The following is a 23,716-nucleotide window of genomic DNA, read 5'->3' on the forward strand; positions in this document are numbered from 1 at the left end:
TAGCTGAATTTTCTGGCATTTTCAACCATTTTCTTTTCTTCTTTTTTTAAAGATTTTATCTATAAGTAATCTCTATACCCAGCATGGGGCTCAAACTCATAACTCCAAGATCAAGTGCTGCATGCTCTACCAACTGAGCCAGCCAGGTTCCATTTGGAACTAAAGCATGTGATTATTCCCAGCAATTCTATTCTTAGATATATACCCCCCAAAATTGAAAAGTTATGTACACAAAACTTGTATAAAAATGTTCATAGCAGCATTATTTACAATAGCCAAAAAAAGGGAGATAACCTAAATGCCCATCAGCTAATAAATGAATAAACAAAATGTAGTATCTCCATAGAATGGAACATTATTTGGCCATAAAAAAGGACAAGGTACTGATACATGATGCAACATGGATGTACCTTGAAAACATCATGTTAAGTGAAAGAAGCTAAGTGAAAAAAAGTCACATATTCTTTGATCCCATTTGTACTAGATGCCCAGAATAGACAAATCTGTAGAGACAGAAAGTAGATTTGTATTTACCAGGCACTGAAGAATAGGACGTGAGTGCTGATGGATATAGAGTTTCTTTTTCAGGTGATGAAAATGTTCTAGACTTGGTGGTTACATAACTCTGTGAATATACTAACCACTGAACTATATACTTTTAAAAAGGTAGTTTTATGGCATGTCAATTACAATGCAGTAAGGCTATAAAGTATGTGGTGATTACAACCTATTTACTGAGTCACTAAAAGAACCCTCGTACTCTGCTAAAGGGTGATAGGATCCAGTTCACCTTGTACATGTATCAATCATCCTGAAAGCTACTTTTGAACCAAAAATTTTGTTTCAAGACATCACTCTTACTATGGTTAAAAAAAAAAGAAAACAAAATATTTTTTAAACGTAAATATATTTAAAAAATTAAAACACCTAAGAAATGCAGTCTATACATATGAAAAAGTAAAATATTTATATGCATAACAAGTAGTAGCAACATCATTCATAAGCAGCAGTTAGTGTTTATTTTCCCCATATTTTGGTTTAACACCATAGTGGTAGTTTATTCTTCTTAGGGAAATTGCATAAGATACATATAGCATATGATGAGTAAGTTATAGAAGACTGTGTAATTGGAAAATTAATTCTAAGTAACAATATTCCCTCTAAAAACACATTTATTATTAAACAAATTATTTTAAACTAGTGGACAATAAAATGTGCCTATAACTTATTAAGTCCAAGATATATAGTCAACTTGCATAAAATTACATATGGCATTTTAAAAACAGCCTATTTCTAAAATATCAGTAATTCAGGCAACTGGGATTTCCACAGGAGATAAATTGCCATTAATTTCCTTTCTATGATGAAAAGGTCTGCCTTAAGAACATTACAATCATGTTAGTAGGAAATGCTATAGCATACTTTAAAAATCAAAACATATGCATTAGGATATTCTTTTATGGGTCCCAGCCCTATAGCAGCATTTCAGATGGAGATTTAAATCTAGTTAACCACATTTCCAAATGACTTGGGTTTTTATTTTCTAGAAATACAAATCACCTGTGTAGGTTAGTTAAGAACTTAAATTTCCATTATAAATGAGAAACTATCATACTGATAATGTAAAGATAAAAGAAATAAAGTACTTGGATAGTCTAGTACTTTATTAGAAATATATCTACTAACTCCACAAAAACAAATTTTACATGTAAGCAAAATACTAAAAATTTCTGATTTGGGAGAAATAAAATAAAATACAGTGAATGGTTGTTTCTTCATCTCTAACTGTAAAAATCCCTTTTGCCTATTTATTTGACCCGTCTCTATTCATGCAATTTAATGAATCCTCAAAATAATTTACACATCTTTATACAGAATTCACATCTACATCAGTAAACTGCCAGTCCTTTTATATTTTCAGTGCCTTATCAAAATATGGGTAACAAAGTTTTTCATTCTATGAGGCAGGAAGATGTTTCCTAAGTACTTCTTTGGATGATGAGGATATAGTATCTGGGAAGGACACGTCAAATTCTATTAGAAGGTCGCCACGCTGGTCAGGATTTTTTGGAAACGGCAGCCCATATCCAATAATTCTTCTCCTCATTCCAGGCTTCACAATATCATTTATTGACATAGGTATGGTTCTTCCATCCATTGTTGGCACATTAACTGAGCAGCCACACAATGCCTGAAATAGACCAAATAAAATTAACAAACTTCAGAACTTCAAAAACTCAACAACAACAACAACAAAAACTGGGTGTGAAAGATGAAACCACTAAGGTAAAATTTTAACCTCCAAAAGAATATCAATAATTATAAGACTTTTTCCCTATTAAAAGATCCCTTTAGGACATGCATGATCAGACATACTACAAAAGAAGGAAAGGAGGAGGGGAAGGGAAGGAAAAGGAAAGAGAAGTAAAGGATGTCTTCCACATTGCCTTGAAATGAAATGGAATGTTTGAGGTTGCCATTACAATGTTAAAAATGCAGGGATGGAACTGGACAAGAAAAGAGGGAGAAATTTAGGAGTGAGAGGAATAGGATAAGAGCAGCTACCTACTTGTTTGGAAGGAAAAATGTTAGGATAAGAAATACATTTATTGATCTAGTCAACAAATGTTTACTGAGTGTCTACTATATGCCACACATTCCTGCTAGATGCTGAGCTTAGGGACCATGAACACAGACCCCACCTCAGGGAATGCACAAGGAACTCAGAAGCAAACCGGTAATAATAATACAGTATAACGTGAGCACAGAGGTGCAGAAGTCTTTTGTGAGACAAAGGGCACCCAGCTTACCCTCCCCACCTTTAGCTTCTGAGAGTACAGAATGCTTGAGCTAAACATTGGACCAGTAGCAGGTTTTGAGGCAGAGTGAGGAACAACAGTGTTCCATAGATTAGAATTTAGACGATGACATAAATGTATGTAAGATAATAATAGAGCAAACTTAGGAAATGCATAAACATTTATGGGTAGAAATCAGATTTAAAATGACCTTCATTTTAAGCTAAAAAGTCTGGACTTTATGGTAGATACTATGTGGGATCATTTAAGAATTTTAAGCAGGGAACTGACATGGCCATGTTTGCAGGATTATAATGCAATTTGAAAAAATAGTGTCTAAAAATAGAACAAATAAGGACTCATATTAAAGCAGTATGCTTATAAATTATTTTAAATTAATCTTTTTGTTATATAATTATTACTCCAAATTAACAATTTTAGAAAAAATCTTATACATGGACTTCAATTACAATGCATATCTCATAAACCATACCTATAAAAACTGTTAAGCCAGTATTAGGCTTCATAGTACATAATCTGGTTAGCACTTCAAGTTGGCATTTAAATTGCTAATACAGGTAACTAAACTTAGAAAATATAATCTTATCCATAAAAGAGATATAATAGTAGTACTACCTCTGGAGGGTTCTTATGAGAATTTTAAAAAATAACATATACTAAACATTTAATAAATATTAGCTATTATTTACATAAATTCCCTAAGATCGGATGCATAATTCTGTTTGGTTTCAGAATCCCAGGTCCTACTAACTTACCTCTCGTAAACTAATTTTAGCAGTGTAAATTATATTTGATCCATCTCTTTTAAATTTTGGGTGATCTTTATCTTTAATGATAAAAACAATGTCTGCTGGGATACTAGTTGGTGTTTCATCTCCTTCCCTTGGAAAAGTAATTTTGGTGCCTTCTTTCCACCCTTTTTTAATCTCGATGGTGAGAATTTTGTCCTCAGATCTATAACTCCTTCCATCAGGATTTAACCTTTTTCGAGAAATCTTCATCCGTTTGGTACAACCAGTATATATTTCTTCAAGTGATACTCTAAGTTCGTGAATAACTGGAGGATCTTGTTTGATGCGGGATGGCCCCACAGAATTTCTGTCTCTCGGATATCCATTCATGCTGAATCCAAAGGCACTAAAAGGATCTCCATCTACTTCCATTTCATCAGAATCTCTACCACCAGCCATCCGTCTTCCAAAGAAAATTTCAAAGGGGTTGGAACCTCCAAAAAATGCTGCAAATGTGGCATGAGGATCGCCATGAAAAGTGTACCGGAAGGTACCTCCTTGTCCATCAGTACCTCCTGCTCCTCCTTTCAACCCTAAATGAACAGATAAACGTGATTAGAAAAAAGCTTGCAACTCTTGAAAGTTAAACTTGCAAAAATTGTATTACTAATAAACTTTGGCCAACTTAGGTTACAATCTATTAATATTGGCCAGAAATGCTATTATCACTAAATGCAGAACAGCTACCTAACTTTTGACCATTCCATCCTAAGTTAAATTTTTAGCTTTCAAATTCTTCCTCCAAATCCCCATCTTTAGTGACAATTTATTCCTGAATCTCTGTTCCACTGGTAAATAAGAAAATAAAACCGGGAACCTGTTATCTCATAAACTACTGGTTGGACAATCTGAAGTATATAAGTTTTCAAAAGATGTCAATTGAAATAGGTCTTTGGTAATCAATGCAAAATGCATAACCTAAGTCTTTAAGTGCCATTATAATCGGTGAGCATAATCAATAATATAAAATGCCATATTCATACTAACTAGCTTTATTTCAGGTCTTTTATTATTTAAGAATTAATTAAAATAGAACTCTTTCTGTGGCAGAAAGGGAAAAAATTCTGATAATAGGACACCCTATGAAAAATGTTTTTTTAGACTCCAAATTATTATCCCTATTCTATCTAACAAAATTGTTTATCTAGGCATACCATCTGATAGCATTAATTTCAACAGCATGTAGAAAAAAGACTAAAATCAAGTGCTGTAAACCCTCTTGACATGTAAGTCCTTTGGACTGGTTATTTCTGTCTACTGTGGACAACTCGCTTCAGACACCAAGATAGTGACCTTTTTACTCTGTTCTTTATTTTATTTTAAAGATTTTACTTATTTATTTGACAGAGAGAGACAGTGAGAGAGGGAACACAAGCAGGGTGAGTGGGAGAGGGAGAAGCAGGCTTCCCGCGGAACAGGGAGCCTGATGTGGGGCTCGATCCCAGGACCCTGGGATCATGACCTGAGCCAAAGGCAGATGCTTAATGACTGAGCCACCCAGGTGCCCTGACCCTGTTCTTTAAGGTTCAACTAAGTAATATGTAGCTCACAAGTGATCACATATTTGACAGCATTTTCCATTATATACCAAAGAAAGTTTCTATTAAAACCCACAAAACATTAGTATAGTGATCTTTTAAGGGATCAATACTGACAAGAATTTATATCATTACAGTAGTAGCAAAGTTTCTGAATGAGCCTTATGGGCATTCCTGATGAAGGAAATAAGCAGGAAGAAAATCTAAAAATTTTAAAACTGTGATAAATCCAAAGGATTAAACTAAGAGATTCTAATATGTTCAAACAGTAATTTGAGGGCAGGAAATATCTTTTATTCATTTTTGCATTGCTCATGTATACAGGGTGAAAATGATAGGGGTTCATATTTATTGAATAGAGAATGAACTAGTTCTTAAAGTCTAAACTTTAAAAGGTGTCGAGTATCAGGATAGAGAAGAGGTAAAAGCAAAAGCAATATAAAGTATAATCACACATACACATATGAGACTTAATAATAAAAAAATTATACTCAGCATGCTTTCAAAGAGACTTAGTTCTGCATGTTTTATTCTATTTGGCTTCTTCCATTAAAAGGTATACATATATTCTTATTTCATCCAACAGTGTCAGCTGATGTTTACATTTTTACCTTCATCCATGAATAGAAATCTGGAGAGACCAAGAAAAGTCTAATAATCTGAAAACTGTCAAAATATGAATTGAATGATATATCCAAAGAGCAGTTAGGATATCCCTTATAGAAACAGAATGGCAAGTATAAGCAGAACAAGGATATTAACATGCAGCTCATACATACTTCTTTTTATAAATTTTAGTGGTACAGTTATAACTCCAAATGTTAAAAAAAAAAAGCTAGAGACAGATTTTTATATATGATAGATTACGTATATAACTCAAGGTCATGACCAGTGTGACTAAACCAATGCTTAAATTACTTTAATCGTTTCATCTTTCATCCCACAAATATAACAGAGCATAATAGTTTAACAGAGAGTTAATAACATAAATTGAGTAAATTAGCTTGCCCAATCTAACTCTCTACAAGACAATATCTAAATGTTTGGACTCCTAATAAATTCATGAAAAGAAGGAATAACATTTTAAGTTATTATATTATGGGTTTGGCTTTTCCCTAAAACCTCTTCCCTTCTCTGCCAAAAATGGTAACTCAATCAGGATTACAGAGTCCCTGAGAAGATTCACACAGTCTGATGTGGCATTTATCAAAGCGGACAAAAAGGCTCCAATGAAGCTTTGAGGTTTTCCTTGACACTAAACAGTCAAGTACATAGCTTAGCTAAAGGACAAGGCTACTATATAAAAGACCGCAAAAATCCTACCAAAATTCTCAACAGTATAACTGAATTATTATGCAAGTACTGCTTTGCCTAGCACTCGAATTGTAACAGGCATGTTATCAACTATACGGTCAACTCTTTATTACATACATTTTGACTGCTTATGGAAAATTTTAATATTCAATTGGATTCTCTCTGCTCTCCAAAATGTTTTCTAGACACCATCATCACTTTGCGTGATCAAGGAATATGCTCTAGAATCAACATCTGCCTATGCTGTAGAAAGACTGCTATTATCTAAAACCAACCAACCAACCAATTTGCAATCCAAAAACAAATATATGTTCGGTATACTATCTATAACCATGATTTCCACTAGTTAGTTGAAAGTGTGTCAAAAGAAGCAGCATTGGAGAAGAATTAGGATTTAAAAGAAAAAAATTATAGGACTTTAATAACTCATACTTTAAGGAGATCTGATATGTAAAAATCTAGATTTATAGCAAGACTTATAGAGTTACTAGCATAATGAGAACCTTTAAGCAGCTTTGACTCACAAAAATCCAACTTATTTTTAAAAACACGTAGTAAATAAAAAGAGATCCAGTTGATTAAATATGGAAACTAAAGAACTGAAGAAGCAAGCTGGTATAGATTAATATACTAAACACAAGTTTGATCATATAAATACTACCTTTCAGTATTTAAAGAAAGTTATTGAGTAAACTATAAACCAAAAAAAGGCATAAGGAAAAAGAACTGTTAGAGAACTAGGATACTGTAAGGATGTGTTACTAAAAGATTTTTTTTTTCAGTCTTTTAATACAAACTTCTGTTGACATCCACTGAACAATTCAGAACTAAACCTAAAACCTTCTGGGAGAGACAGGTTCAAAATCCAATTTTCAATTTACATAGTTGTATTTTTTTGTTTTCAAATGATTCAACTATGGAGAACATTTCTCTCTTTTTAAAAATAGCTTTGCTTATTACACACTATAAAATTAACCCATTGCAAATATATAATTCAGTGATTTTAATAAAGTTGTAGAGTTGTGCAGCCACCATCACAATCCAGTTATCGATCATTTCCATCAACCCAATGAGTTCTCTTTGTTTCTATCTGTAGCTAAGCCCTGCTCCCACTTCTAGCACTAGGCAACCCACTCATCTGCTTTCTTTCTCTACAAGTGTGCCTTTTCCATGCATTTTATATAAATGGAATCATAGGATATGTAGCCTTTGACATCTGACTTCTTTTATTTAGCATAGTTTTTGAGGTTCATCCATGTTGTAGCATGTTTTATTATATCAATCCTTTTAATTGCTAAGTAGTATTCCAGCATGTACGTGTGTGTGTGTGTGTGTGTGTGTGTACATATATGCCACATTTTGTTTATCCATTCACTTAATGATAGTACTTTTAAATTGTTCCCAATTTGGGGCCATTACAAATAATGCTGCTATGAATATTCACATACATGTCTTCTTGTGGACCTATGTTTTCATTTCTCTTTTATAGATTTCTGAGTGGAACTGCTGGGTAATATGGTAAATTTAAAACATCTCTATTTTTATCCAAATTTTTTTAAACCAAGCCTTTAAAATTGTGGATATTAGAGATTTTCAAAACATGAATAAACTGGATCACTGGTTCTCTTACTTTCTAACTATATAAATTTAGCTTGTTCAACTCATACACTTTTCAGTTCATAGTTCCTGTTCCCATTGTCCCAGGCCTTGAAAGAGAGTGTAATAACTGGAGGGGGGTAAGGAGTATATTACATAAATTACTAATAGCCCCACAGTCCTAAAATTCAGTATTTTGTTACTACTGGAGAAACACATTGGGTGATGGAACCAGGCCTCCAGGCATAAACTGACCAATGAATGGCAAAGAGAAAAAATGTTTTCCCATTTAAACAGTATACCTAAAAGGGATTTTTCCAAAGTATAAATGAGCTATTCTGAATAAAGAGCAAAATAAACATAATGCTTTTCTGTAAAGGAAGAGTAATTTCTAAAAAATAGCCAAATAATTTTCATTTAACTATATTCTCAAGTAACTCATAACTAGAGAGTATTTCTGAATATATTTCAATGCTTTAAAACACTTATTCTTCCCTATTACCTCTATTGCTTATATCAATTCTCTGAATCAAGAACAACAACAAAAAAGATTCAGGGTACACAGATGATACTGCTTTCATTTTTTAAAAATTCATTCACTGATAATGATCAGTAAAAGTCAACCTAGAGAAACATCACTCAAGAAAAACACTATTAAGAGGTAATGTTAAGCCAAGAAAAATGTATCATGTGATGACTTGAAAATTCTGAAGATAAATATCCTTAGAAAACACTGAATCCTATGGCTTAGTTATAACCAAACTTGAGCTAGCAGTGAGATGTGGTTTAAGCAGGGGCTATCTGCTTTTACAGGGGAATGTTTGTGGATTTCTTTACAAAATTACAAATAACTTCTTTAGAAGGAGTATATTGTTTGTAGTATCTCAGAATCCTGTTTAGCTTTTGAGATGAACCTAATCATAGTATTTTGATTAGTAAGGCCATAAGAAACAGGCAGAATTGAACTGGCCATTGCGTGCCTTTTTCAATACTGACTTTGTAAGAACCTGACACAGCAGGTCCTCATCACACCAAAACCAAGAGCAGGAATAGCAATTTTTGGCAACTCAAGTCAAAAAGAAAAACAAAACAAAGAAAGGAAAAAGAAAAAAAAAACCTTTACACAATCACCCTGCTTATATAAATTTAGTTTTTTAACTCAAAATGAGCAGTTACTGCTTCACTGTATTTTAGCATATATCTGATTAGGAAAACTTTATGTTAAATACGATAAAGGAGGCAAAGAAATAAAAAAGATTTCATAACTACAATGATTTAAAAGAGAATATTTTGGGAGAAAAAAATTTATAATGAAGTAACTTAGTTCTGATTCAAAATGTTGAAAATTCCAGAATCTGTAGGAATTAAAGTGTTTTTGTTGTTGCTGTTAATTAGCAATTTAAAATAGCCTTACTTTATAGCCACATTTATATGGAAATGATGGACAAACTTAATTTAAAATACAGAACGATAAAGGGATAATCTTAATAACCCCCATTTACTGTACTCAACTAGTTTCTGATCTCACGATGAAAGAAACAAAAGTATGGCAGGGAGAGCAAAAGGAAGTTGTCATGCTTTCCTCTATACCTAGGTAGTAAAATTTCTGAAGACATAAAGTGACCTGTAAGTAAATCAATAACTGTTCTAATGAGGTGGCCATTTTAGGTCAAAAACTGTATTTCTGAGATCTCATTTTCTTGGCACACAATTACTGTTTACAATTAAGCTAAAAACTTGTTCTGGTATTTTATGACATCAGGAAAATTCTTTCCTCTCCAGGCAAAACGCCAAAAACAACCAGAACTAAATGCCTGGGCCTTCTGCTTCTCAGAGAGAAGATTCTATCTTGTTCAATCTAAATTAAATTGCTATCAGAGAGGCAAAAAACTTGTTTTGTTTTTGTGAATAAAATATAAACTACCCAGAATTTGAACTGCCAATCTTAACATTTTAAATGAGTGAAGGACCTTTAGTGGTTCCGGCAGAAAATTCATTAGAAAACAAAACAGGTTGCATAAGACTTTTGACACAATTCATTAATGGGTATGGGAATGTGATGTTTCTTTTCAAATATACAATGTTAACGTTATAAATCTAATGGCAGAAGATATATGTTATTACAAAATGCCAAAATCAAGAAAAAGGCAAACAAGTATATTTCATTCACAGCTATGTAATAATATTCATTCAGATGATCTAAGATAAAATCTTATTTTTATCCATTATTTGTCTTTCTACTTTGATGTCTGAGAATTTAAAGATAACCAGAAGGCTGAAAGAGCTGGGGGAAAAAGAGAGAGAGAGAGTGAGACAGAGCTGGAGAGACCAAAAGATATACACGGAATACTTACCTTCCTCCCCAAACTGATCATATATTTCTCTCTTTTTAGGATCACTCAATACTTCATAAGCTTCTGCGACCTCTTTAAATTTTTCCTCTGCTTGAGGAGATTTGTTCTTGTCCGGATGAAATTTGAGGGCTTGTTTTCGGTAAGCCTTTTTAATATCTTCGTCTGAAGCTCCTTTTTCAATTCCCAAAATGCAATAATAGTCTTTCCCCATTTCGAATGCCTTGAAATGAACTTAGATTTCCCTTTGTGAAAGAAAACAGCGTCCCCAGTCTTAGCAGTACGATTCTAAGAAAAATAAACCAAGCTGGGTATTTTAAAAGTTAAAGCAAATCAGCAATTCAGCTTCGCTGTCTTAAGGCAGCAAGCAAACCACGTCTCTGTATTTAATTCCTCCCTCAAAGGCTCACTTACAGATAAATATACACTACACAGGAGACAGCCTCCTTCTAGATCCTCCCATTTTCACTACGTGTCTCTGTACTTTCTAGAACAGCAAATGCTACAGGACGTCACTTCCCCAGCTGCCTCTAGTCAAAGTACTGAGCTAGGTTTTCTCCTCCTCCACGATTAACTATTCATTTTCCTTCTGGCTCTCCCATTTTTATTTCCTTTTTAAGAAGCTGAGTGGATTCAAAAACCAATATTTCAGCATAAGCAGGTCATAACTACATATTTATTTACTCTATTGTAGGTGAAAAAACAAAAATAATTACAGCCATTAGGCATCCTATGTTAAAATAAATTAAAAGTATTATACAAATAAAGGTACCCTTGAACTTATTTTAGGTATTTTAATTTTAATTTCAAGTTATCCAAATGTAAGATATACAATACTAAAATCTGGTTTGTTTAAATTAAAATTTTCAGATAATTTGTGTCATTTTTAGAATTCCTGGGATCTAGCAATCAGAAATGCCAAGAAGTCAATATGCCAATTTCACATTGTAAAAGGCTACATATCATTAACATCAAAAGCAATAAGGGACTTAAATATTATTTTAGCTAGTGGTTTTAACTAGTTTTTTGTAGTATACAAGAGTTAATAGTCTGGCAAACTAAATATTTGTGAAAGCTTCATATCTGATTTTAGTTACTTCAGCAAAAACAGAATGAGATCCCACTTTTCCCCCACTCCCCGCCTCCGCCCAATTCCTAGGGTCACTATTTAAAGAATTTTTGTGCTGCAGGAAAGATAGAAGACAAGTATCAGGTTACAGACAGTAAATACTCATGTTTCTTATAAGACCTTGACTGGATCATTTTAAAATCTGGATATGCTATTTATGGGGCAGTGATATGAGAAGTATTTTTTTCTTTTAAAAACACATTTCCCTAATTATAAATAGCAATACACATTGCTGAAGATTTTGGAAAACACAGAAGGAAAAAAGAAGAAAAAAGTATAAAATGAAAACCTCCCTATCATACCACTTTAGGTAATCCCTGCTAAATGTTAGTGTATTTCCTTCTAGTCCTTTTTTTTCTGATAGATATTTATGTTTATTTGTTGTAGTTTTGTATTTTTTTTGTTAACAAAGTTTATGCCCTATCATTTATATACCCTTTCAATGTCTGCTTTTATATATATATATGTATATATATATGATACTTATGAGAAAAATTTTCAATGTATATTACTCATCTTTTATCTCCTATATTGTTATGTCATCTTTTCAAAAATGTTCCCATTTCTAATATGGAAAGATGGATTAATAAGAAAATATGAGGAGAATTGCACAGAGCCCTATAAATAGCTTAAATCTGTAAGCTTAAAAGAAAAACAGAGCATGTAAAGGAAAAGTAAATGTACATATATGTTTAGAATATGATGAAAAGTTAATGATCACGTGTTAACCTTTAAAGATATGGAAACACCTACTCTATATGCCAAGCAGCTTTACATTCATGATTCAGCAATTCTTTCGGAACGTTCATCTTTGTACATTTGACAGCTAGGATTTCCTATTTTTCAAAACTCTCTCCTTTAAAAATACTTTGGTTTTAGAAATGTATAGCATCTGTCTAGCCTATTTACAGGTTACAGAGGTTTGTCAGCTAGCTATTCAAGCAAATTTTTTAGTCCCACCAAGGAATACTCAATGTCAAAAGGTTAACCATTCAAATCCAAAACAACTTGGGGAAAAATGCTAATATCCAAAGTCACCTTAAAACTCCTGCTTTAAAAAAAAAAATGCAAGTTGAAGTCCAGTGCAATGATCAGCATCTAGAGTAGGGTAAAAATATAACAAAAATCACCTTTTCTAGAATTATTCCTCTTTTATTTTTTTTATTATTATTTTTTAAAGATTTTTTTTTTAATTTATTCATTTGGGACACAGAGATACAGAGAGAGAGAGAGAGCATGAGCAGGGAGAGAGGCAGAGGGAGAGGGAGAAGCAGGCTCCCCACTGAGCCGGGAGCCCGATGTGGGGCTCGATCCCAGGACCCCGGGATCATGACCTGAGCCAAAGGCAGACGCTTAACCATCTGAGCCACCCAGGCACCCCTAGAATTAATTCCTCTTTTAAATATTCACTACCAAAGAAACACTGACATTACTATCTATGAAAAGTCTGAATTGTTCTGGTGGGTAATGCTGGGAGGAAAGAAAAAACAGATTCTTATCTGATTCAGTCATTTTTAGGTAGCTAGAAATATTATCAGGACTTGACACATTAAAGGATTTTAGAACCCAAAGACTAGATCTTCCACATTTCCGAGAAGTGCATTACATATTAACAAATGGAAACAAATCTGACTTTCCACATATAGAGAGAAGGGTGATAAAGGATTTTCAATCTTCTTCAAATATCATACACACAAAAAAAAGAATCATAGTGCTAAACTTGAAAAGCAAGAATCCATCTCAACTTTGAAATTTCAAGTTAATAAGGAAGCAATTATAATTTTAAATAATATAAAACAATCTAGCTAGGTTTTGATAAAATGAGTTGTGTAAATGATTCTTTCAAACATTTGGGAACAATGCCAACAGACACAAGATAAAATGTTCAACATCACTGATCATCAGGGAAATGCAAATCAAAACCACAATGAGATACTACCTCACACCAGTCAGAATGGCTAATATCAAAAAGACAAGAAATAACAAATGTTGGTGAGGATGTGGAGAAAAGAGAACCCTTGTGCACTGTGGTAGGAATGCATATTGGTTAGGCACTGTCAAAAATAGTACGGAGCTTCCTCAAATATTTAAAAATAGAAATACCACACAATCCAGTGATTCCACTACTGGGTATTCATTCAAAGGAAACAAGAACAGTAATTCAAAAAGATAGATGCACCCACATATTCATTACAGCATTATTTACAATAGCCGAGATATGGAAGCAACCTAAGTGTCCATTCACAGACGAATGGATAAAGAAGATATTATATGCATGGAATGAATAAGTCACAGGGATGAAAGGTACCACATAGGGAATATAGTGAGTGGTATTATAACAGTGTTGTATAGTAACAGATGGTAGCTACACTTGTGAGCATAACATAACATATAGAGTTGCTGAATCACTATATTGTACACCTGAAACTAATGCAATATTGTATATTAACTATACTTCAGTAAAGAAAATAAATATGGCAGCATCAGGAGGAAAGGTCGTGGGGATCAAGGCCAGCTCATACCCAGAGCCAGGTGAGCCTGACTACCTTTCCACTGTTTCAATGTCAAGTGAGCAGAAAAAAAGCAACATGGATCCCAGGAAACAAGGTAGGCCCAAGGAAAAAGGAAACAGTACATTCAGGCTACGGAGGAAAAACATCCTTTTTTTTAAGAGCTAAAATTCACTGGGCACCTGGGTGGCTCAGTGGGTTAAGCATCCAACTCTTGATCTCAGCTCAGGTCTTGATCTCAGGATTGGGAGTTCAGGCCCTACGTTGGGCTCCATGCTGGGTATGGAGCCTAGTTAAAAATAAAAAAAAATAATAATAAAAATAAAATAAAATCCACTACATTTTTATTTTAAAAGAATGAGAAACACTCAAATAAGCAGAAAAGTTATTCCTAAAATGTGTAGATCTATACTACTCTCCTAGGATTATCTCTCAGAGCCTTTGAAAGGAGTGTGGCCCTACCCACACCTTGGTTTAGCTGCCAGAAGTGTGAGAATAAATTTCTGTTGTTTTAAGATGTCTCCTTTGTGACAATTTGTTTTAGCAGCCCTAGAGAACTAGTACAGTGAGATATACAAAAAAGTATATGTGATGTAAATTGGCAGTTCAAAATGGTTAACAATAAAATAAACACCCATTTATCCATTAAAAATAAATAAATAATAAAAATAATTTAAAAAACCATTTGGGAACAACTCACAACCCTGTGATCAAAACCTGAGCTGAGATCAAGAGTCAGACACTTAACTGACTGAGCCGCCCAGGGGACCCTGGGAACAATTATTAAAAATGATTTTAAAATCTCTGTAAATACCATACCTGGAAATTTGTCCCTAGAAATAATCCAAAGACAAAAAACTATTAAGTATACCAATATACTCATTGCAATTAGATGCAATAGAGTAGTGGATTGATATAATTATTAAACTACATAGTACTTCAGAGAAATTTTGCTCTTATATTTACTTTTTCAGACTGAGCTGTCTCCTCTACCACTTAGGGGTTAAAAATCCATTACACAGTCACTTTACATTAAATTTTTTTCATCTAAGTTTTTTTCATCTATGAGATAAGTGTAGGTTTTTTTTTTTTTTAAATGGGGGTGTGTAACCAACTGTCATCCCTATAAATAATTATCACGAGGGACGCCTGGGTGGCTCAGTCGGTTAATCGTCTGCCTTCGGCTCAGGTCATGATCCTGGGGTCCTGGGATGGAGTCCCACATCGGGCTCCTTGCTCGGCAAAAGGCCTGCTTCTCTCTCTGCCTGCCGTTCTCCCTGCTTGTGCTCTCTCTCTCTCTGGCAAATAAATAAATAAAATCTTTTAAAAAAATTAAAAAAATAATTATCATGACAAAAATAGTATGTAAAGGGAAAAGTAGCGGCAGTTTTTAGGGAAAATGGAGCTGAGATGTGAACAAAGCTCATTTAATATTTTTAAAAGTACAAAAAGGGTCACCTGGGTGGCTCAGTCGGTTAAGCATCTGCCTTTGGCTCAGGTCATGATCCCAGAGTCCAGGACTGAGCCCCACCATGGGCTCCCTGCTCAGCGGGGAGTCCACTTCTCCCTCTCCCCCACTACTCGTGCTCTTTCTTTCAGATAGATGGAATCTTTAAAATAAAAATAAAAAAATAGGGGCGCCTGGGTGGCTCAGTTGGTTAAGCGACTGCCTTCGGCTCAGGTCATGATCCTGGAGTCCCAGGATCGAGTCCCACATCAGGCTCCCTGCTCAGCAGGGAGTCTGTTTCTCCCTCTGACCCTCCTCCCTCTCATGCTCTCTGTCTCTCATTGTCTCTCTCGCAAATAAATAAAGTCTTAAAAAAAAAAAAAGTAAAAATAAAAGCAAAGCCAAAAAACTACATAATAGTCTATTTGAAATATTGTTTAAAAATCACATAAATCCTGGGGCGCCTGGGTGGCTCAGTCGTTAAGCGTCTGCCTTCAGCTCAGGTCATGATCTCAGAGTCCTGGGATCGAGCCCTGCATAAGGCTCCCCGCTCTTCGGGAAGCCTGCTTTCCCTCTCCCACTCCCCCTGCTTGTGTTCCCTCTTTCGCTGTGTCTCTCTCTGTCAAATAAATAAAATCTTTAAAAAAAAATCACATAAATCCTGCTTATATGATTTTATAGGTATATATATGTGTGGCTGGCTCAGTTGGCATGACATGTGACTCTTGATCTTGGGGTCCTGAGTTTAAACCCCATATTGGGTGTAGAGCTTACTTTAAAAATAAGTAAATAAATAAATGAAAATTACAAAGAGATTTTCTCCTTAATGTTTACAGTTTACAAGCTTAAATTCTCATGCTGGGGTAGGGGTGATTCATCTCTAACTGAAGGTAAGTTACAATATATTTTAAGAGATTTTAATTTTTTCAACCAAATCAGAAAACTTAAGTGTGTTTATTATTTTGTTCATCAAAGTTTTTTTTTTTTTAAACACAGTTTAACAGTTTTTGTGCCCAATAATATATGTGGAGGAAGTGTGTCACTCTATCTTAGGGAGACATGGGCCAGAATTAAGTAAACATTCTAATGACTTTTTTTTTTTTTTTCAAAAACTTCAACAAAGCTTCCTTATTTGTGATATTATGCTTTCATAGTAATTACAGATAAATATTTTTACAGAAGAACGAGTCCTTTTTGATTGTATAATCACAGTTTAAAATATTATATATGTTTAGATCATGAGAGCTAAAAATAGCACTTTACCACACACAATCTTTAAAGTACATAAGTAGTCATTCAACTGATGCCTTCTTCACCTTCTACTTTGGCTTTATTAATAGACAATAAAAAAGGTTTTTTTCCGGGCGCCTGGGTGGCTCAGTTGGTTAAGCGACTGCCTTCGGCTCAGGTCATGATCCTGGAGTCCCTGGATTGAGTCCCGCATCGGGCTTCCTGCTCGGCAGGGAGTCTGCTTCTCCCTTTGACCCTCCCCCCTCTCATGTGCTCTCTCTCTCTCAAATAAATAAATAAAATCTTTAAAAAAAAAAAAAAAGGTTTTTTTCCTCCAATTCACAAATCATTTCTCAGTTTATAATACATTAGTACGAAGAAAGACAGCATGCCTTCCAGAGTCTCAGAAGAAATCACTATTGAAATTCAGATCATCACTTAAATACTTAAAGACAGATGACTTCTAATATTTTAACAGTGCTCCTGTTGGAAGCTTTTTGTCAATATTTAATTCTTAAATGGGTACATTTAGTCCAGAAATTTCTCATCAAGTAATTAATTTTAGTAAGTTGTGACTTCCATTCCCCAGTACTTCTTATCCCAGAATAAACAAACCGAGGCTCTTTTACACCTTGTTCCCACAGTGCTTTAGATAGCTGAATCGTGGTTATAAAATTTGCTAGGGTGGCACCAGGGAATACTGACAGTGTAGTGGTTAAAAACACAGATTTTGGAGCCAGACTGCCTAGGTTAGAGTTCTGACACCACCACTTACTAGCTGTGTGGTCTTTGACTTAACTTTTCTGTGCCTCAGTTTCCTCATCTGTCAAGTGGGATTAGCATTAATATTACTTCATAGGGCTGATGTGAGGATTAAATGAGATAAATGTGTGATACACTTAAATGTGACTGGCACATAATGAGGACTATGAAAATGTTAGCTACTATTGTGATGACAATGATCTCATCATATGAACTAGAAGAACTTTTTTCTAGAAAAAAAATTACCATACCATAGGAATAATAAAATGTCCTTATTTACATTTACTTTTTTATATACATCCACACACAACAGCTGTCAAACTAAGAATAAATGGCTCTTTCCAAATAGCCCAGTTAATATTTGCTACTTACTCATCTTGACTCTGTTAAAATTTAAAATCATTATACTTTCACATAGGTAGCATTCATTGTATTTCAAATGCAAATCTCAAATACATTGACTATTTCAAACACAGTAATCAAGCAGTGTGGTATTGGTGAAAGAACAGGCAAATAGACCAATTGAACAGAATAGAGAACCCAGAAATAGACACGTATAAATATGGTCAACTAATCTTTGACAAAAGAGCAAAGGCAATACAATGGAGAAAAAACAGTCTTTTCAACAAATGGTGCTGAACAACTGGACATCCACTTGCAAAGAAATGAATCTAGACACAGACCTTAAACCTTTCACAAGAGTTAACTCAAAATGCCCTGAGGACCCAGTTGCAGCTGCGGACCCCGGTGGCAGGGCCAGGTTCGGAACCGTGAGCTGGATTCCTTTCAAGACCAGGCAGCCCAAGAAACAGATTGTCCCCAAAACAATGGAGAGAGATTTTGAGAGGGAGTATGGAAAACTCCAGCAGCTAGAGGAGCAGACCAGGAGGCTGCAGAAAGACATGAAGAAGAGCACCGTTGCTGACCTGACCATGTCCACATCTGCCAGGAAGATACCCTTGGATTTGCTCTCCAATCCCCTCTGCGAGCAAGACCAGGATTTCCTGAACATGGTGACAGCTCTGGACACAGCCATGAAGCGGAAGGACACCTTCAACCAGGAAAAGGTGAACCAGATTCAAAAGACCGTGACTGAACCCTTAAAAAAGTTCGGCAGTGTCTTCCCGAGCCTAAACATGGCGGTGAAACAGCTGGAGCAGGCCTGGCAGGACTACTGGAGATTGCAGGCCAAGGTGGAGAAGTACGAGGAGAAGGAGAAGACGGGGCCCGTGCTGGCCAAACTCCACCAGGCCCGAGAAGAGCTGTGGCCTGTGCAGGACGACTTTGAGGCCAAGAACAAGCAGCTCCTGGATGACATGCCGAGGTTCTACCACAGCCAGCTCGACTACTTCCATCCAGCCCAGCTTTGAGACCCTGATCCGAGCCTAGGTTTGGTACTACTCTGAAATGCAGAAGATCTTTGGAGACCTGACCCAGCAGCTTGACCAGCCTGGCCACCCTGATGAGCAATGGGAGAGGGAGAATGAGGCCAGACTGAGTGAGCTCAGAGCCCTCTCTGTTGTGGCTGATGACTGAGTCCTCACCACCCTTGCAAAGACTCCTGGGACACCTCTCTGGTCTTTGCCCTTGTCAAGCTTAGGCTCAGGCATCAGCCAGCAAAAGGCCCTCCCCTGAGAGAAGTACGGGGACAGCAGTGGCCCCTGCTCTACCTCACCAGCCCTCTGCAATGAGCCTGGCACCAAGAGCCCCAAGCAGGCTGCTAGCTCCCCACCCATAGCAAGAGCCCAGATGGGTAAGCAGGGCAGAAAAACTCCAGGGGCCTTCTCATTTCCAAAAGAACCATCCAAAGGGCATCCTGGCCTAGGGCCTGAGCAAGCTTCCAGCCTTCAAAGGCACAGGCTTTTTTCTGCTCACCTGAGGTCTTAGCCTTGCTTGTATGGTCATGATCACATCTACCTCCAGAGACCCATCCTGGGGAGTCCATCCGCCCTTGTTGTCTTTCCACTTCAGACTCCTCTTTTCTGAAGAGGCCCGAGACACTGCCATGGGGAACAGACCCCTCACTCCAGCCTCCCAGCATGACAAAAACTGGCTTAGCCCACTTTTGTCCCTTAGGCCAAGGGCAGAGAAAAGCCCCAAGCCTTGCAGGTTCCCTAGGAAACCCGACTCACCTCGAGTCAATAGGCTACAGACCACACAAAATGTCACAGCCTGATTCACAGACCTCAAAGCAAGAACAGGGGTTTGTCTCACTAGAATATTTGGAATTTTATTTTTTCAAGTAAAGTTTTCAATAAAATTAAAAAAAAAAATTAACTCAAAATGGATCACAGACCTAAGTGTAAAATACAAAACTATAAAACTCCTAGGACATATGAAAAAATCTAGATGACCTTTGGTTTGGCAATGATTTTTAAATACAATACCAAAGGAACAGTTCATGAAAGAGAGAATTGATAAGCTGGACTGCATTAAAATTATAATTTTCTGCTGAAAAAGATATTGTCAAGAAAATGAGTAAACAAGCCACAGATTGGGAGAAAATATTTCAAAAGACATCTGAATCTGCAACAATGTGGATGGAACTAGTATTATGCTAAGCGAAATAAGTCAATCAGAGAAAGACACATACCATATGTGTTCACTCATATGGGAATTCTTAAGAAACAAAACAGATGAACATAGGGGAAGTGAATGAAAAATGAAATAAGATAAAAACAGAGAAGAGGGACGCCTGGGTGGCTGTAGTTAAGTGTCTGCCTTCGGCTCAGGTCATGTTCCTAGGGTCCTGGGATCGAGCCCCGCATCGGGCTCCCTGCTCCGCGGGAAGCCTGCTTCTCCCTCTCCCACTCCCCCTGCTTGTGTTCCCTCTCTCGCTGTGCCTCTCTCTGTCAAATAAATAAAATCGTAAAAAGAAAAAAAACAAACAAACAAACAGAGAGGAAGGCAAACCATAAGAGACTCTTTTTTTTTTAATTTTATTTTTATTATGTTAGTCACCATACAATACATCATTAGTTTTTGATGTGGTGATCCATGATTCACTGGTTTCATATAACACCCAGTGCTCCATGCAATATGTGCCCTCCTTAATACCCATCACCAGGCTAACCCATCCCTCCACTCCCCTCTAAAACCCTCAGTTTCTTTCCCAGAGTCCATAGTCTCTCATGGTTCATCTCTCCCTCCAATTGCCCCCCCTTCATTTTTCCCTTCCTTCTCCTAATGTCCTCCATGCTATTCCTTATGTTCCACAAATAAGTGAAACCATATGATAATTGACTTTCTCTGTTTGACTTATTTCACTTAGCATAATCTCCTCCAGTCCCATCCATGTTGATGTAAAAGTTGGGTATTCATCCTTTCTGATGGCTGAGTAATATTCCATCGTATATATGGACCACATCTTTATCCATTTATCTGCTGAAGGGCACCTTGGCTCTTTCCACAGTCTGGCTATTGCGGACATTGCTGCTATGAACATTGGGGTGCATATGGCCCTTTTGAGACTCTTAACTATAGAGAACAAACTGAGGGTTGCTGGAGGGGAGATGGGTGGAGGGTTGGGCTAAATGGGTGATGGGCATTAAGGAGACCACTTGGGATGAGCACTGGGTTTTATATGTAAGTGATGAATCACTAAGGTCTACTCCTGAAACCAATACTATACTATATGTTAACTAACCTGAATTTAAGTAAAATCTTGGGAGGAAAAAAAAAGGACATATCTGATAAAGGACTATTATCCTAAATATATAAAGAACTTTGTTTCCCTTCTGACAAAATGGGAGATATTTGCAAATGTCTTATTGGATAAAGGGCTAGTATCCAAAATCTATAAAGAACTTATTAAACTCAACACCCAAAGAACAAATAATCCAAACAAGAAACAGAAGAAGACATGAACAGACATTTCTCCAAAGACGACATACAAATGGCCAACAGACACACGAAAAAATGTTCAACATGACTCGGCATCAGGGAAATACAAATCAAAACCACAATGAGATACCACCTCACACCAGTCAGAATGGCTAAAATTAACAAGCCAGGAAGCGACAGATGTTAGCAAGAATGCGGAGAAAGGGGAACCCTCCTACACTGTTGGTGGGAATGCAAGCTGGTGCAGCCACTCTGGAAAACAGTATGGAGGTTCCTCAAAAAGTTGAAAATAGAGCTACCCTACAACCCAGCAATTGCACTACTGCATTCACCCCAAAGATATAAATATAGTGATCCAAAGAGGCACCCACTCCCCAACGTTTATAGCAGCAATGTCTACAATAACCAAACTATGGAAAGAGCCCAGATGTCCATCAACAGATGAATGGATAAAGAAGATGTGATATATATACATAATGGAATACTACTCAGCCATTAAAAAATGAAATCTTACCCTTTGCAATGACGTGGATGGAACTAGAGGGTATTATGCTAAGCGAAATAAGTCAGAGAAAGACAATTATCATATGATCTCACTCATATGTGGAATTTAAGAAACAAAACAGAAGATCATAGGGGAAGAGAGGAAAAATAAAAGAAGACGAAATCAGAGAGGGAGACAAACCATAAGAGACTCTTAATCATAGGAAAAAAACTGAGGGTTGCTGGAGGGGAGAGGGGTAGAGGGATTGGGTAACCAGGTGAGGGACATTAAGGAGGGCATGTGATGTAATGAGCACTGGGTATTATATAAGACTGATGAATCACTGACCTCTACCTCTGAAACTAATAATACATTATATGTTTATTAATTCATTTAAATTTAAAAATGGAAAAACAAAACAAAAATATATATGTGAAGAATTCTTAAAACTCAACAATAAGAAAACAAACCAATTAAAAAATGGGCCAAAGACCTTAACAGAAACCTCACCAAAGAAGATATAAAGATGGCAAATAAGCATATGAAAAGATACTCCATATCAAATGTCATCAGTGAAATGCAAATAAAAACAAATATACCACAACAAAGCTATTAGAATGGCCAAAATCCAGAACACTGGCAATACCAAATGCTGGCAAAGATGTAGAGCAAAAGGAATTCTCATTCATTGTTGGTGGGAGTGCAAAATAGTACACTTTGGAAGATAATTTGATGGTTTCTTAGAAAACTAAACATATACTTATCGTATGACCCCACAATCATGTTCCTTGGTATTTACTCAAAGGAACTGAAAAACTAGGTCTACACAAAAACCTGCACATGGATATTTATAGCAGCCTCATTCGTAACTGCCCAAATTTGGAAGCTTGGAAGCAACCAAGATGTCCTCTAGTAGGTGAATGTGATAAACTATGGTCATTCAGACAATGGAATATTATTCAGTACTAAAAAGAAATAAGCTAGCAAACCATGAAAAGACATGGAACTATAAATGTATATTACTAAGTGAAAGAAACCAGTCTGAAAAGACTATATACTATATGACATTCTGGAAAAGGTAAAACTATGGTGACAGTAAAAAAAAAAAAAAAAAATCAGTGGTAGTTGGGTTAGTGGGAAGGGAAGGATAAATAGGTAGAGTACAGAGGATTTTTAGGGCAGTGAAACTGCTCTGTATAATACTGAAATGGTGGGCACATGACCTTATACATTTGTCTAAATTCATAGAATGTATAACACCAGAAGTGAACCCTAATGTAAATTATAGACTCTGGGTGATAATGATGTATCAATTTAAATTCATTAGTTGTAAATAAATGTCCTATTTAGTGGGAGACATTGATAATGGGGTGGGGGGATTGTGCATGTGTGGAGGCTTATGGGAAACCTTCCACTCAATTTTGTGTGAACCTAAAACTGCTCTAAAAAAAAATAAAGTTTACTTAAAAATTTAAAAATAAATGTGAAAAAGGTATAATGTTTGTATTCTTAAAATACGTTTTTTGTTTTGTTTTGTTTTTAAGTAATCTCTACACCCAACGAGGAGCTTGAACTCATGACCTGGAGATCAAGAGTCGCATGCTCTACTGACTGAGCCAGCCAGGTACCCCTTAAAATATGTATCTTTGATTTTAGAGTCAGATCTTTCCAGCCCTAATTCCTGTTGCTGCAGTTTCTGTTGTAAGTTTGGAACTCAGATGCTAAATTTTAGAAAAACCTTAGACTTTGAGCATGAGTTACAATACCTAAAAATTTTGTCATCATTACAAATGCAAATTTATCTCTAGGGAAAAAAATAGAAAAATATTAAAGAGATTCATTTCTTACTCCATCTAGGTTATAAGACAGAATAAGTAAACTTAAGGCAAGTGTCTATAAGAC

At 35.8% G+C, this 23,716-nt stretch overlaps 1 protein-coding gene and 1 pseudogene across 2 annotated transcripts in view; one reads left to right on the top strand and one right to left on the bottom strand.

Moving 5' to 3' along the window:
* Nucleotides 1-888: 888 nt before the first annotated feature.
* Nucleotides 889-23,716, bottom strand: part of DNAJB4 (DnaJ heat shock protein family (Hsp40) member B4) — a 43,859-nt gene continuing 21,031 nt past the window's right edge. The window contains exons 1-3 of one of the 2 annotated variants that reach the window (XM_035018224.1): nucleotides 10,413-11,170; nucleotides 3,575-4,143; nucleotides 889-2,191 (exon numbers count right to left, since the gene is read on the bottom strand). In XM_035018224.1, coding sequence (XP_034874115.1) covers nucleotides 1,958-2,191; nucleotides 3,575-4,143; nucleotides 10,413-10,623 — 1,014 coding nt within the window. In that variant the 5' untranslated portion in view covers nucleotides 10,624-11,170 and the 3' untranslated portion in view covers nucleotides 889-1,957. Of the gene's footprint in view, nucleotides 2,192-3,574; nucleotides 4,144-10,412; nucleotides 11,171-23,716 lie in introns of those variants that run through there. The other variant, XM_035018225.1, reaches the window with a different exon arrangement.
* Nucleotides 17,970-19,023, top strand: LOC118019245 (annotated as a pseudogene).

Source organism: Mirounga leonina, unplaced genomic scaffold (genome assembly GCF_011800145.1).
Source record: "Mirounga leonina isolate KUSES-001 unplaced genomic scaffold, KU_Mleo_1.0 Mir_173, whole genome shotgun sequence".
In the NCBI taxonomy this organism is placed as follows: domain Eukaryota; kingdom Metazoa; phylum Chordata; class Mammalia; order Carnivora; family Phocidae; genus Mirounga; species Mirounga leonina.